This window comes from Dryobates pubescens, chromosome 24, assembly GCF_014839835.1.
Source record: "Dryobates pubescens isolate bDryPub1 chromosome 24, bDryPub1.pri, whole genome shotgun sequence".
In the NCBI taxonomy this organism is placed as follows: Eukaryota; Metazoa; Chordata; class Aves; order Piciformes; family Picidae; genus Dryobates; species Dryobates pubescens.
The window spans coordinates 3,957,083-3,970,451 of record NC_071635.1 but is presented as its reverse complement, the minus strand read 5'-3'; the positions used below and the strand labels follow the sequence as shown (position 1 = coordinate 3,970,451).

Genomic DNA, 13,369 nt, shown 5'->3' with positions numbered 1-13,369 from the left:
CAGACCAGAATTCTTCTACTATTGAAATAAACAAGGTATTAAAGAACAAACAGGGCTGTTCGTAAGAAAAAGTGTCAGCACCCTCTTTTTTGAAAATTTTGGTCAAACATCCCTACCTCATAACACAAAGGGAAAGAAAGAAAGAAGGATATCAATGTTTTAAGCCTGTTGGGATCATATTTATCATGCATTTGGCTCCTGTGGGAACCGAACTTTCAACTTCAGACAACAGCAAAATATGTCAAAAACTGATTAACTTCTGACTCATTACTTCAGTCTGTTGACAAGTAAGAACAAAACAAAAGGCCCAAAGTGGATCAATTTCTCAGTGTGAAGGAACATTCATAGAACCCTAGAATTCCTCACGGAACACTCATGCACTGCCTGCATGACTGGAATACAGATATAAAGTTTCTTACTTTGGTGGACATGGAGTGGGAGGCACCTGCCTCTAGGAGAACTGAAGCAACATCAACTTGTCCCTCTCTGGCAGAGATGTGCAGTGGAGTGTACCCATTAGTTGTGGCAGCATCAGGGTGGGCCATGTGCTGCAGCAGAAGCTGGACGATCTCCGTTTTACCCAAGCGAGAAGCAATGTGCAGTGGAGTCTGTTCTTCCTACAACTCAAATCCAGTAGATCATTAGTGCAGGTAGAACCACCCTGGACACAATACCCTGGTCGATCCCAATGGATCTTATCTAATCAAAACTCATAGGAAATCATAATGAAGGGGTGGGGGGAAAGGCAGGGGGGCTTACAGGTTAATTTTTGTGGTGATCTTCAGCAATATCTTATTAGAACAGAGAACTGTGAGGAAAAATCTGGTTTCCTGCTTCTATCAAGCAGATAATGCACATCACTGTAAGCACCACCTGCTGCTCCTTTTTGTGTCTTTGATTTATTTTACAACAGCTGTACCTTGCTCTAGAAACAACTCCCTTGGTTTCAGAAACAGGCACTAACTACTATTGAAACCTGTGAGTTTAGGATGTGGCTGTCCACCTCCTTGCTTGTTTTGAACCGGGCACACTGTACTGGGTCTAACTGGGATGGAGTTTATTTTTCTGACAGCAGCTCCTATGGTGCTGTGGTTTAGATTTCTGACCAAGACAGTGCTGGTTACACAGCAGTGCTTGAGCTATTGCTGAACAGTGCTTGCACAGCACCAAGGATTCTCCATTTCTCCCTCTGCCCCCTCAGGGAACAAACTAGGGGTGCGCAAGAGGTTATGAAGGGACACATCCAGGATAGCTGGCCTGAATTGATCTAAGAGATAATCCATACCAGATAATGTCATGTTCAGCAATAAAACCAGGAGGGGAGGGGGGAGATTTTCCAAAGGAGCTGTTGCTCAGAGACCAGCTGGGCGTCAGTCTGCTTGTGGGAGGTGGTGAGCAACTGCATCGCTTGTGGGCAGGAGGGGTTGGTTTTGTCGAGCTCCCTATAGCTCCTCTGCATTGGATACAGTTTTGTGTAAGAGAAAGTGAAAAATAAATTGCCATCAGAACACCTACCCTGGCTCGGGCATCAACCAGGGCCCCATTTCTCAGGAGGCAGCGAACTACTTCCACCTGCCCGGCACGTGCGGCCATGTGCAATGCAGTTTCTCCACGCTGCAGAGAAGCAAAAGTGTTTCAGTGTCCTAAACCTCCAGGAAGAAGCAGAGCTCTGACAGTGTAAATTCCACCCACGTCAGCTCACACAGAGGCTTGCCTTTCAGCCAGCTGAGAATCTGGCTTCAGACCCACCAACAGTCAGTGAGAAGGGTGTCACTGGGCCTGGGCACGCTTTGGTTTGGAAAGGGATTCCAGACAAATGTGATCGCAGTACAGAGGGTCAGAATGAAAATCTTATCTGACAGAAAATCCTGCCATGCAGGCTCCCCTGGTCACATGCTTCCCAGCTTTCCACATGTCAGTGCATCAGCTTGTGTGCCACACAGGAGATAAAGAGTCTACTGAGCATGTCTCTTTCAAGGGATTGTGAGGCACATGAGCCTCAAGATGGAAGGGGCTCATTTTCCAGATGGTCCCTTCCTGCACACTGTGTGGAGCTGGCAGCACTAAAAGGCCTTGCAGTGGCTGTGCACAACTGAGCCAGCATATGAAATGTGTAAAATCTGTGCTCAGCAGCATGGCTCTGGCTGCAGGCTATGGAGTGAATCTTCTTTCAAGGCTTTTGTAACCCACAGAATTTGAAGGAGAATATGAAATTCTGGAAAGCTGACTCGAGTGATGTGGAATTTCAGGTCAGGATAATGAAATATGGATGCTGCATTCAAAGCATTTTTTTTGCACAGGTTTGCAGAGGAACACTGACAATGAGCATTCCTGGTGTTTGTAGCTTAACTTTGCACTGTCCAACATTCTTTGAGCATAGTGTCCTACACTGGACTAAAGCAGTCCCCATGCAACATCAACAGCTGATAAATGAGGCCAGTTCTACAACCAGGAGCTCTGTATGTTTATGTTATGATAACGCAGCAGGGCTGATCATTTCTTTGTGTTAATTGTTCCTTCTCCTTACTCTTGAGCTGGAGTAGATCCTGTTGTAAGGCTTTTTTTACCCCCACGACACCAAGTCAAACAACCAAAATGAACACTCCAGTTAAGATCTTTCACATCAGATTCAGGAACCTTGTCCTTCATCTAGATGCAGGAAAAGCAGCAGCCTGACCTTGCCTACTGTTATGAACTTCTAATTAAAGCAAACCCTCTTAACCAGGAGTTGATTTCTCTTGTCATTTTACAACTAACACTCTATTACCAGCTGTGATTAGTAGGAAGGCAACAAACAAAATCCCACAGCCCTAGCTACAAATCTTAATAGAGCGTTTCATCTATAGAAACTTTATTACCTGAAGAATGAGCTGTTTAAAATGGGAATCAGGTTTACATTTCACACACTTTAAAGATCAGATTTCTATAGAGACCTTTTGTACTTGAATTAGCAAAGCAATTTAGCTTTTGGAAACTGTAATTCAACAGGGACCTTCAGTTTACCAAGTAAAAGCCAAGACACCTGCATAGCATAAACTGTGAAGTGTGAAACTTTGCACACAAATGTTTGGTAACATAATACTTTTAACTGCTTCCACGAGAATTTTTTGTTGGCTTCCATACCACCAATAAAGATTTTATATAAAGATTGTTTCTATAAAAAAGAAGTCTGAAAAGCACCAAGAGACTTTGTCAAGGAAAGTGTCCTCCAACAACTCAAGCAAACAACTCAGTGTGCTCAACATTTTACTAGGTTCCGTGTAAGAGTCGTCTAGTGAGGAAAAACTGAGAAGCCCATCGTGCCTGGGTTATTACATTTGTTGTTGTTTTGTTGTTGGAAACACTTATCTATAGTAGTATTTACTGGTAAAAAGCTACTTCCAAAGTGCAGGTGGATGTAAGCTGAATATTTGTTTATACTGGCAGATCCCAACAGCAAGACATCTATGAAACACAGCTCAGAAAACTACTGCATTTGTTTGGTTGTTATTCTTCTTGGCAACAGGGCTTTTGGTCTACAAACACTGATTTCTATGGTAAGGCACGTTCTGCATTTTGTGTTACCTCCCAAAGGTCACATTTTCTAGATGTAAGCATGTTCTTTCAAAAGGCATCAGTTCCTGGAATTTCCTGTGCAAGAGGAATGTCTCCAGTTTCACATTTCTCCTTGCTGTTTAATTGTTAGGTTTTAAGCGTTTTATGCCCTTTCACTGACACAAATGGCATGATTTCATAGCAGCCAGTGAAGCTCTGCAAGCAGAAATTAGAGCCATTTGGACTTCAGTTCCATCCTTCAGAACGGAAACACACTTTCATGTGACTTGGCTGATATTCAGTTTTGGGTATCTTTGGTGAGCTTTGTCTGTTTCTAAGGGAAACTTGACCTACTCGAGCAATGTTGAAGACCACATGAAACCTCATCTGGCTTACAATGCACGTACAATCACCCTTCCCCCTTCTCCACTGAAAGGTGCTAGAAGAATTTGTCCTAAAATTCAAGAAAGCCTTAAAGTATCATTAAAATGTGACCTTTGGTTGAGCTACAGACCCCTTTCGGAGGAGGTACTGCACAGATGACTCTAGTCAAAGCGATACTCACAATGTTAGTGACATCAGGAGAGGCTCCATTCTGCAGCAGAAGGAGGACTATGTTCAAGTGGCCCATAAATGCAGCCACATGTATTGGTGTGAGGCCCGACTGCGAAACAAAGCAAGAGCAGTTTTACTCCTCTGCACGGGCGTGGGGAAGGGGCTTCTTCGTTTCAATAAAACACAAGTGAAGGTGAGGCATGAGAGGAGAGAGGAAAAAGGAAGCAAAAAGGGAGAGAGAGAAGGAATGTTTCTTCAGGACATGAAACATTTTTCTACCTCTGTTATAGCCTGGATTGAAGCCCCATATTTCACCAGGAGTTCCATGACTTTGATGCGATTTTTCTTGCAGGCAATGTGCAGTGGAGTAAAACCATTCTGTGCAAAAGACAGTCATGTTAGTGAAAAACATGCAGCTACACTCCCCACACAGCTCCACGCCGGCACACCGGGAGCAGCAGTGTTAGACTACCAGAAGCAATTGTTCTTTAAGCACAACAGGTTATGAATTACAGACACCTCCCTCTAGTCTGAGGCAGAACAAAGCAGTGCTGCTGCTTTCTTCTCATGTGATGGAGAGAAACTGAACTTCCACCTCCAAAACCAAAATGCAGGCATGCCCATTCTGAATTCCAAAGGTAAGGCTGTGCCTGTCTGTGTGTGGTTCCAAAGGCTGCACACATGTACACAGAAGGATAACTTAAAGTGGTTCCCAAGGTTGTCTAACACAAGCAAAATGTAAGAACTAATAGTGATCACTTGGACATCAGTTAGAGTCTTTTGAAATTATAAAGCACATTTTATACCTCTCTAGGAATGTAAGAGAGTAATCAGCCAGACCTTAGCTGTCTTTTAAATCTAAATTTGTATCTAATTTTAATTTAGCCTTTGTAGTCTAAGCAGCTGTATTTACTTTTCTATTTATGCACCAATCTACAGGTCACTGTACTCATGTGTGTCTGCGGCATTCTGTGAGGTATTACACACATAATCACTACTTAAGCTGTGCTTTCACAACACAAAGTGTTCACTCTTGAAGTGGATGTGACCCCCTTCCTTTACTCCTGCCCTGCTGAGTTGTAAAGCAAGGTGTCAGCCCTCACCTGGATTAAAATTCAATGAAGCAGGGACAGGGATGAAAGGGGGGTGTGGAAGGGAATATCTTACATTAAGATTGCATTTTGTATTGTGAGACAATAGGTTGTGATGTGCTTACCAATATACTTGTTCCTTTGGGATGCCTGTTCAGTAAGACTGGGGCTCAAATCAAAGCATGTCTTCATACTGCATGCTTTGACTTCAAGCTTTTTTTGATGTACTATTACAGTTAATGCAGGTTAAGTGTGTGCCTAAAGCTAAGCAAACACATAATTCACCAGATGTGAATGTTTTAGTGACAAGCACAGGTAACATTTTAGGTAATGTTTGAAAACTTGCTGTAATTTCTAAGGAAAAGGATCAGTATTGCTAAACAACCAGCTAGCAGAAAACAACTGATCAGTGAAATCATAGCTCATGGGGAAAAAAAAGCATGTGACAGATTATTCTACAGTCAGTTTCTGTTAAGGGCAGTGTTAATTACTAGTTGATCTGAAGGTGTTTTAAAGCATATACAAATGGAAAAAGCTAAGGACCCATGTAGTGCTTGTATCCCCAAAGCTAAGGGCTCATATGGTGCTTGTATCCCCAAATTACAGGGTTCTTTTTGTTTAATCTAGCTGAAAAATTAATTCTTTGTGAAGTGTATTCCATCACAGGACTCTGCTGAATAATATACCACCATTAGCCTTCTCCAGTTCCTAAGGAAGGAATCAAAACCATTAGATATTTTACTTCCCATACCATATATCTCCATATATTTTACAGGGAATTTTTCTGTTTCGGAAGTTTCTGTGCTTTCTCTTGATTTTACTGCCTGAGTTGATTTGCTTTTCCTACTTCTGTTCAAGTGAGGAACAGTTTGTTAGGGGAGAGGAGAAAGTAGAAAAAAACATATCACTAGCAAATTATGAGCATCATTTAATACATTAAATACTATAAACAAGCCAGAGGGGACAAGTCCCTGGTGGGAGAGAAAACAAGAGAGAGGGGGAAAAAAATACCAGTCTGGAGGGAAAAAAACAGAGAGGCAGAGCAGCCTGAGGGTGTTCTCCTTTCATTCCAGATGTTTCTCTGGAAGGGAGGAAGAGAGGGAGGGAAGGAAGGAGATGGGGGGGGGGGGGGAGGGAGGGAGGAAAGGACATAAGGGAAGAGAAAGTCTATTTCTGATCATAGAAGAAAAGAACAAAAATGCCTGGGCTAGCATACAACATGTGTATGTGGGTGTTGAGGAAAGGACAGGTAAAGATAATGAGAAGACTGGCAAGAAAGGATGCAAACAGCATTGAAAAAGGTAACTAAGTAAACATAATACTGAGAAAGCAAAACAAGAATAACATAAGGGGAAGAAGCAAAAGAGGTTACAGGATTTGTGAGTATGGAGAAGCAAAAGAATCAGAGGGCAGCAGAAAAGTCAGTTCCAAGGAAGTATGGGAATTAAGGGCACAAGACACAAGGTCCTAGTCAAGCCAAGAGGCTGGGGAAGACATCAGAGTGGCCTGCAGTGGAAGTTTTGTGGAGAAACTGAATGCAACAGACAATGGAGGACTTCTTGCCATGCAAAACTATCTGAGGTTCAGAGTCTCTGTTCCCCAGTGAGCGCAATCTATTGGTATCTTAACTTCCCTCCAACTAACAGTTCATGGGGACACTTCCTATTAAAGAAAAATGGAATCTTGTCTGGGTTTGGAGAGATTACATACTCCTGAAAGCTCTGTATGGCCCCAAAGCCAAATAAAGTCAGGGGATAAATGTCTGATCAGTGAATGAAAGCACTCATACCTGTTTTCCTGTAAGCATCAGAAGAACTGTGTTTTGAAAAGGAAGAAAAGTGGCACCTAACAGAGGGGAATGGTATCACTGGATAATTGCAGAAATATTAGCATTTTAATGTAGCTTCTCCATGCCAATTAACTTACTGATTCAGCTGAAAGCTCAGAGATTGTGTACTGTATCACACAGTATGGAGAACTGAATTATAAATCCAGTACAATACCAACACTGACTAGAAATGGCTCTGATTTTAGGAACACTCTTGAGCTTCCTGACCTGACCCTACAGCCACTTGCCATGGGACATGGTGTGTGATGAGGCCTAATGACATGAGACACATCACTGGTAACCAGCAGTTGTAACCCTGTGTCACTGCAGCTCTTGAAGGCAGTTGGAGTTTGCTGGCAAAGTCTTCACTTAGCTTTAGTGGAAAGAGTTACTACTCATCTTCCCTGGGCAGTGTTGTGTAACAAAGAGTGCAGCTGGTGGGATTGGTTTACCAGGGCACGAGCATTGGGGTTTGCTCTCTTGTCCAGGAGGAGTTTGGTGACACGGTAGTGGCCGCAGTGCGCAGCCACGTGGAGGGCGGTCAGGTAATCCAGCGTGACATCATCCACAGGAGCTTTGTGCTGCAGCAGGTGTTTGACACATTCCACGTGGTCACCCTGGGCCGCCATGTGAAGTGGAGAGAGTCCATTCTGTGGCAAAAGAGGACAGCAACTTCTAGTAACAGATGCTTAACTGGTGGCACACACTAGAAGGATGCCATCGTGAGTTTGCAGAGTAGCCTCATCAACAAAACAGATCCACATCTGACCTGTGGACTGGAAAGAAAGCTGACAAAAGTCACCCCTCTCCTTCCAGCAAACACAGGCAAATTCAGAGGGACATCATAGCATTAACTCATACCAGATTTTCATTAAAGCAAAAGAATGTGGGGTCTTGCTTCACAATTTAATAAAACAGTTCTGGGATATTCATCATAACACCAAGACACAGCTTGTATGTTAATTACAGGAAATGCACCTACTTACTCATCATCATATTTAGTATGGAACTGATTACTTTTCTTTCAGTGTTCAGTGAAAAAAAAACTACACTGGCAAACTTGACCCCTGAACTTCTGGGAAGTCATACTTTCAACCACCACCACGGTTAAGATTTTCTGTTCAAACCTGCTGAAGACTTGAGTCTGCAATAAGGATAACTATGGGTCTAACTGCCCTTCTTCTGAGCCATGCTTGAGGAAGTGGGGCCTAGTAAACAGTGCAACGATCTGAAACTTGTATATGAAATGTTTGTCCCTCCTAATCTTCCAGGGGTCTTCAATATTCCAATTCCACTGGGTTCCAACTAATGGCAGCAGGCAGTCTGAAATGTATTTATGAGCAGTGCTGCTCAGTGGGGTTTGCTATGACACCACAATTATCTTTTTCTAGTTAGCTTGACCAAAGGGGCAGCAGGAACCCAGCTTTGCTACCTCTTTGTTCTGAGGAAGCAGCACAAGTGAAGCACTTGCAGCAGCACTATGCATCAAGTCTGACATTATAGAGAGTGGCCAAGAAATGGATATCATTTCTTATATTGGAAAGGATAGTCCCTGCTTATGTAAGAAAGCCTTATTCTGGATCATTCTACCAATTAATACATTTCCTTTGGGAGAACAGAAATGTTCCTGTCTTTTTCCCTGTCCTTTTCAGTGTCTTTGACAATCCTGTGGAAAGTTCCACCCAGCTGTTAACATAATCTAAACCAAAACACACACCTTGGTCCGTGCAAGCAGCGGGGCACCTCGTTCCAGGAGCAGCTCCACAACCTGGTCATGTCCACTTCTTGCAGCACAGTGCAGTGGGGTGAGTCCATCCTTGAAGTAAAAGGAGGGAAAACAAATGAGCACATCCCCACCTGTCCATCCTGGGACTCTGAGGAGCATCCTTCCAGGAATGCAGCCCCACAAGCTTATGAAAAAGCTGGCTCCACAACATGAAGGTTCACCCCTATTCTTCCTTGCAGCAGTAAAGGACACACCAAAGTTACCAGTCCAGAGAGGAAGCCCACTGTGTGTTGACATCTCTTATCAAAGAGGATAATGTCAGCATGCATTGCCTCCTCCCCTCCTCCTCTGCACGGCTTTGAGATTGGATTGCCTCTCCCTGGATAATGTCTGCTGGGCCAAGGGTGCTCCATTCATCAGCCCTTATCCTTCAAACTGCTTTTGATGCAGGGGATGAAAGAAGGAATGTTCATGCTAGAAAATTTACTCTGGAATTATTTGTTGATTGCTGTTTCTTTTAAACAGGCAGCAGGAGAAAGAAGATTTTAAAACAAAGGGGAAAAAAGGAAGAGAGAAACAAACAGAACAAACCCTTTCCTTTCTGAGACTGAGTGGTGAGCAAAGAGCTAAGAACTCTTTGCAGCCCTGCAATACTTTTCCTGTTGCAGAGCACCACCTATACCAAAAGGCTTGCTCAGGCTACTCAGTAATGATCACAGCAGAAGATGTGGCAAGGAAACACTTAATAAGAGAATGCATTGTAGGTAATTCTGCTACAAACAATGGGTAAGATACAGAAACCCAACTCTTCATCTCATTAGACCTCAATACTGTTCAAGCATGCACTCAAAGAAGTCACCAATACTCATTCAGTGATGGGTTTATAGAGGTGAAATGGTAACGGCTTTCAATCACCTAAAAAACGCCTCCCTTTGGACAGTGCTCAGATGAGGTGGATGCTATTATTCAAGGGTGCCTCCTGAAGAACCCAGTAACAGCATGATTAAAAGATTAATATATTGCTCTGAGATACATTACTTAGAGGTTAAAAAAGCAGCAAAAATGCAAAACCATGGCTTAAGTATGAGTTAGTGACCCTGCTTCATGCACAGATACACTGTTTGGTGTGCTGGAGTTTGCAGGCAATCTACACTGCTGTTTTTACTTCTACTGCTGGTATTTTTGTAATTCAAAGTAGTTGTAGCCTACACAGTGCCACTGCAATTGCTACAGCACTTGGGCTATGCAAGCATAGCCCTGCAATACTTACTACAGGTAGTTCCAAGAGGTGAATCCACCCTCCTCCCCAGTTTGGAAAGCACAGAGCACCTTTCTGAGTCTGGAGCTGAAGCCTGCAGGGGAGAATTTTTCTCCCTTACTTATCTACTGTTTCCAGGGACTTTTCCCTTTTGTGAAGGTGTTAGGTGTGCCCCAGTGCTCAGTGTCTGAGAGGCAGAGGTGTCACTAAGTCCCACAGAAGCTTTGCAATGAATTGCAACAGATTCAAGATCGAAGCTGCAAACAGAATTCAGGTTGCTGAACACCTGGCAGATTGGGAGCACTGTAAAGGAATCAGGTGCAACTACTTTGTCTGTAATTTTTTTTTCCTCTGCTGAAGCTCCAGAGTCCCCTAAATCAAGTCTTCTTATGCACAACAGAGGTGTGTTTTCATCTTGCTGCCAGAGGGATTGATGCACAATTCCCATCAGCATTACTAAGGTGAGAATATATCCCAAGAGTATTTGTAGGGAAGTTATTTCTTTGGTGTTTCTTCCCAGTTTCTGGCCTTTTGTGCTCTACATTTTTAATCAATGTGGGAGGTTCTTTCCCTATCTGCATATTGATTTTGATGTTATTCTACTTAATGCAACAGCCAAAAAAAAGGCAGAATTGTGTGAACCCTTGAAGAAAAGCAGGGCAAATCCTCAGAGGGAGAAAAAAGAAGGAAACTACAAGCTGAGAAACACATCAACTCCACAAGAAACGAAAATATGGACTAAATCATTATAAAGCATGATTTCTCCTCTGTTCTTATCTATAATGCCCTCTAAAAGCAGAGATAAACATTTGCTACCTGTTCTATCATATTATTGCTTTTATAAAAGCATCATCATCATTTACTATCTGTGCTCTTTCCAGCAGGTGAATGAAGCAGCGACCTTTACAGCCCTCCCACATAACCATCTTCTTGTCCCTTCTTCTATACCTATAATCCTTCAGATTCCAGTTTTGCTATGTGTTTTCTTCAGAGAGGAGGGGAATTGCAAAGAGAGATGTGTTGTAGTAGAAGAATTAGTACATAATACACTGAGGACAAATTGACAGCAGCCAACATCGAAAGTGTACCAAACTAGTCCTCTTTCGCACCACTGCAAAAGGAGTTTCCCTATGTGCTGGGGTTTAATCATCCCCCTGCTAACTGGCACACTGAGTATGGAAACTAAAAACAAATGCTGCCCCTAATATCAAATACATCACTTGACAGGACACAAAACACTGAAGAGACACAGACTTTGAAGCAGGGATAATGGATGGCCCACAAACACAAAGGCTGCCATGCCAGAAGACAAGGGATTCAGCAATTCTGTATCTTAAGAAGTCCACTATTTATCTCCTCATCCCAAAGAGTACAGAATGGAGTGGTAAATGTTCCCATCTTCCAAGTGCCAGCCTGCACCTGGTGTTCTCTTGTCCCACACATGGTACTCCCCTAGCTCATGCTTTGCTGGGTCGCTGTTAGAACTGACACCGTAACTCTCTGTGTGGATGGAAGTGATGAAATTCCACCACTCTTGATTTCTTCTTAAATGGCTCTCAAAAATCAAAGGTAAACTTTTGCCTTGTTTTGGTGAAAATCAATCACTGGTCAATCACTGTTCAGCTTAAGAGGACAGTCTCAAGCTGCACCAGGGGAAGTTTAGGCTGGAGGTGAGGAGGAAGTTCTTCACTGGGAGAGTTGTTAGCCATTGGAATGTGCTGCCCAGGGAGGTGGTGGAGTCACCATCCCTGGAGGTGTTCAAGAGGGGACTGGACGTGGCACTTGGTGGTAGTCATGAGGTCTTGGGTGACAGGTTGGACTTGATGATCTTTGAGGTCTTTTCCACCCTTATTGATTCTATGATTATTTAACCTGCAAAATTAATTCTGAATTCATGACTCCTAACTGCAGGGCTCGGGAAGATAAATTATTGGGTTGGTTCACAGTGATTCAAATGCTCTATTTCAGCTTACCAGAGAGTCTGAGATAAAAAGAAGCTGTGCTCACAAGAGATTCTGAATGAGAAATTATATGGGCAGCACCTCTACAGAGGGACAGTTGGGCACATTCGGTGCTCGTTGGAATGAAGACTGATGACAGCACATGAACATCAAAGGCCAAGCTCTCCTGGAGTTCTTCTAAGCTGCAGTTGCAGATTCTCTTTTTTTGTAAGGGTGAAGGAAAATGTTGGTGTTCTGTATGTTAGATGTGCAAAACTGTCTAACTTTCCTCCACAAAAAAAGGCCTTTGCAGATATTCATTTTTCATAGACTCACAAATTGCATCGAGATGGAAGGGACCCTCAAAGATCATCTTATCCAACCCCCCTGCAGTCAGCAGGGACACCTCCAACTAGATCAGGCTGCCCAGGGACATATCAAGTCTGATCTTGAATCTCTCAACCACATCCCTGGGCAACCTGTTCCAGTATTTCATCACTCATTGTGCAGAACTTCCTCCTGGTGTCCAACCTAAATCTACCCTACTCCAGTTTCAAACCACCGACCCTCATGCTACCACTACAAGCCCTTCTAAGCAGTCCCTCCCCAGCCTTCCTGGAGGTCCCCTTTGGATACTGAAATGCAGCTCTAAGGTCTCCCAGTTTTTTTCCAGGCTGAACAGCCCTAATTCTTTCAGCCTGGCTTCATAGGAGAGGTGCTCCAGCTGGACTCATTCCAGCAGGCCCATGTCTCTAGTGCTGGGGGTCCCAGAGCTGGACACAGTACTCCAGGTAAGGTCTCATCAGAGCAGAGTTCCTACTAAACAAAGTCCTCAGTTGGACTTAATAATCTTAAAGGGCTTTTGCAACCTAAACAATTCTATGATCCTATGATTCTGAACCTTATCTCTGTGAAAATGAACAAGGCAAATCTCCTTGCTCTAATCTCTTAGCCTTGGCTTAATTAACCATGCTCTGAGGCACTCCTCCAGGTCTGCCACTCAAAGCACAAATTCTAAAAATACAGCAAAAATCAGACTGTGCATTTGCCTGAGTGATAAGATATTAACTTCAGTAACTCCAAATAACAGTCATTATGTAGCTTGCTTAGATAATCTGTCCAACATCCCTTCCCTCTCCCTCGTAAACCTTTTATGAATCCACTGAATTTTTTATAGCAAATATCTGCATTGTGTTTAGATATTTATAATCTGGTATTGCTTTAGGGATGGCAAAAACTGCCAATGAATTATTAGTGCTCTGTGCAGGGGTGAAGACTAGGAGAGAATATCACAGCAGCCTGACTGCAGGAAAAACCCACAGTAAGCACAGTGCAGTGCTCAGGCAGGGTCAGGAGCCTCTACAGCAGCTTTATGGTGGGAACCTGCTGCCACGTGGAAATAGCAGAGCACATGACCCATGGACACATAAATAAATC

The 13,369-nt window shown here is 43.3% G+C and overlaps 1 protein-coding gene across 1 annotated transcript in view; it reads right to left on the bottom strand.

Annotated features, from left to right (window-relative positions):
* ANK2 (ankyrin 2) overlaps nucleotides 1-13,369 on the bottom strand; it is a 158,002-nt gene that overhangs the window by 74,504 nt on the left and 70,129 nt on the right. The window contains exons 10-15 of the mRNA XM_054172469.1: nucleotides 8,726-8,824; nucleotides 7,461-7,658; nucleotides 4,369-4,467; nucleotides 4,100-4,198; nucleotides 1,516-1,614; nucleotides 420-617 (exon numbers count right to left, since the gene is read on the bottom strand). Coding sequence (XP_054028444.1) covers nucleotides 420-617; nucleotides 1,516-1,614; nucleotides 4,100-4,198; nucleotides 4,369-4,467; nucleotides 7,461-7,658; nucleotides 8,726-8,824 — 792 coding nt within the window. The remainder of the gene's footprint in view (nucleotides 1-419; nucleotides 618-1,515; nucleotides 1,615-4,099; nucleotides 4,199-4,368; nucleotides 4,468-7,460; nucleotides 7,659-8,725; nucleotides 8,825-13,369) is intronic.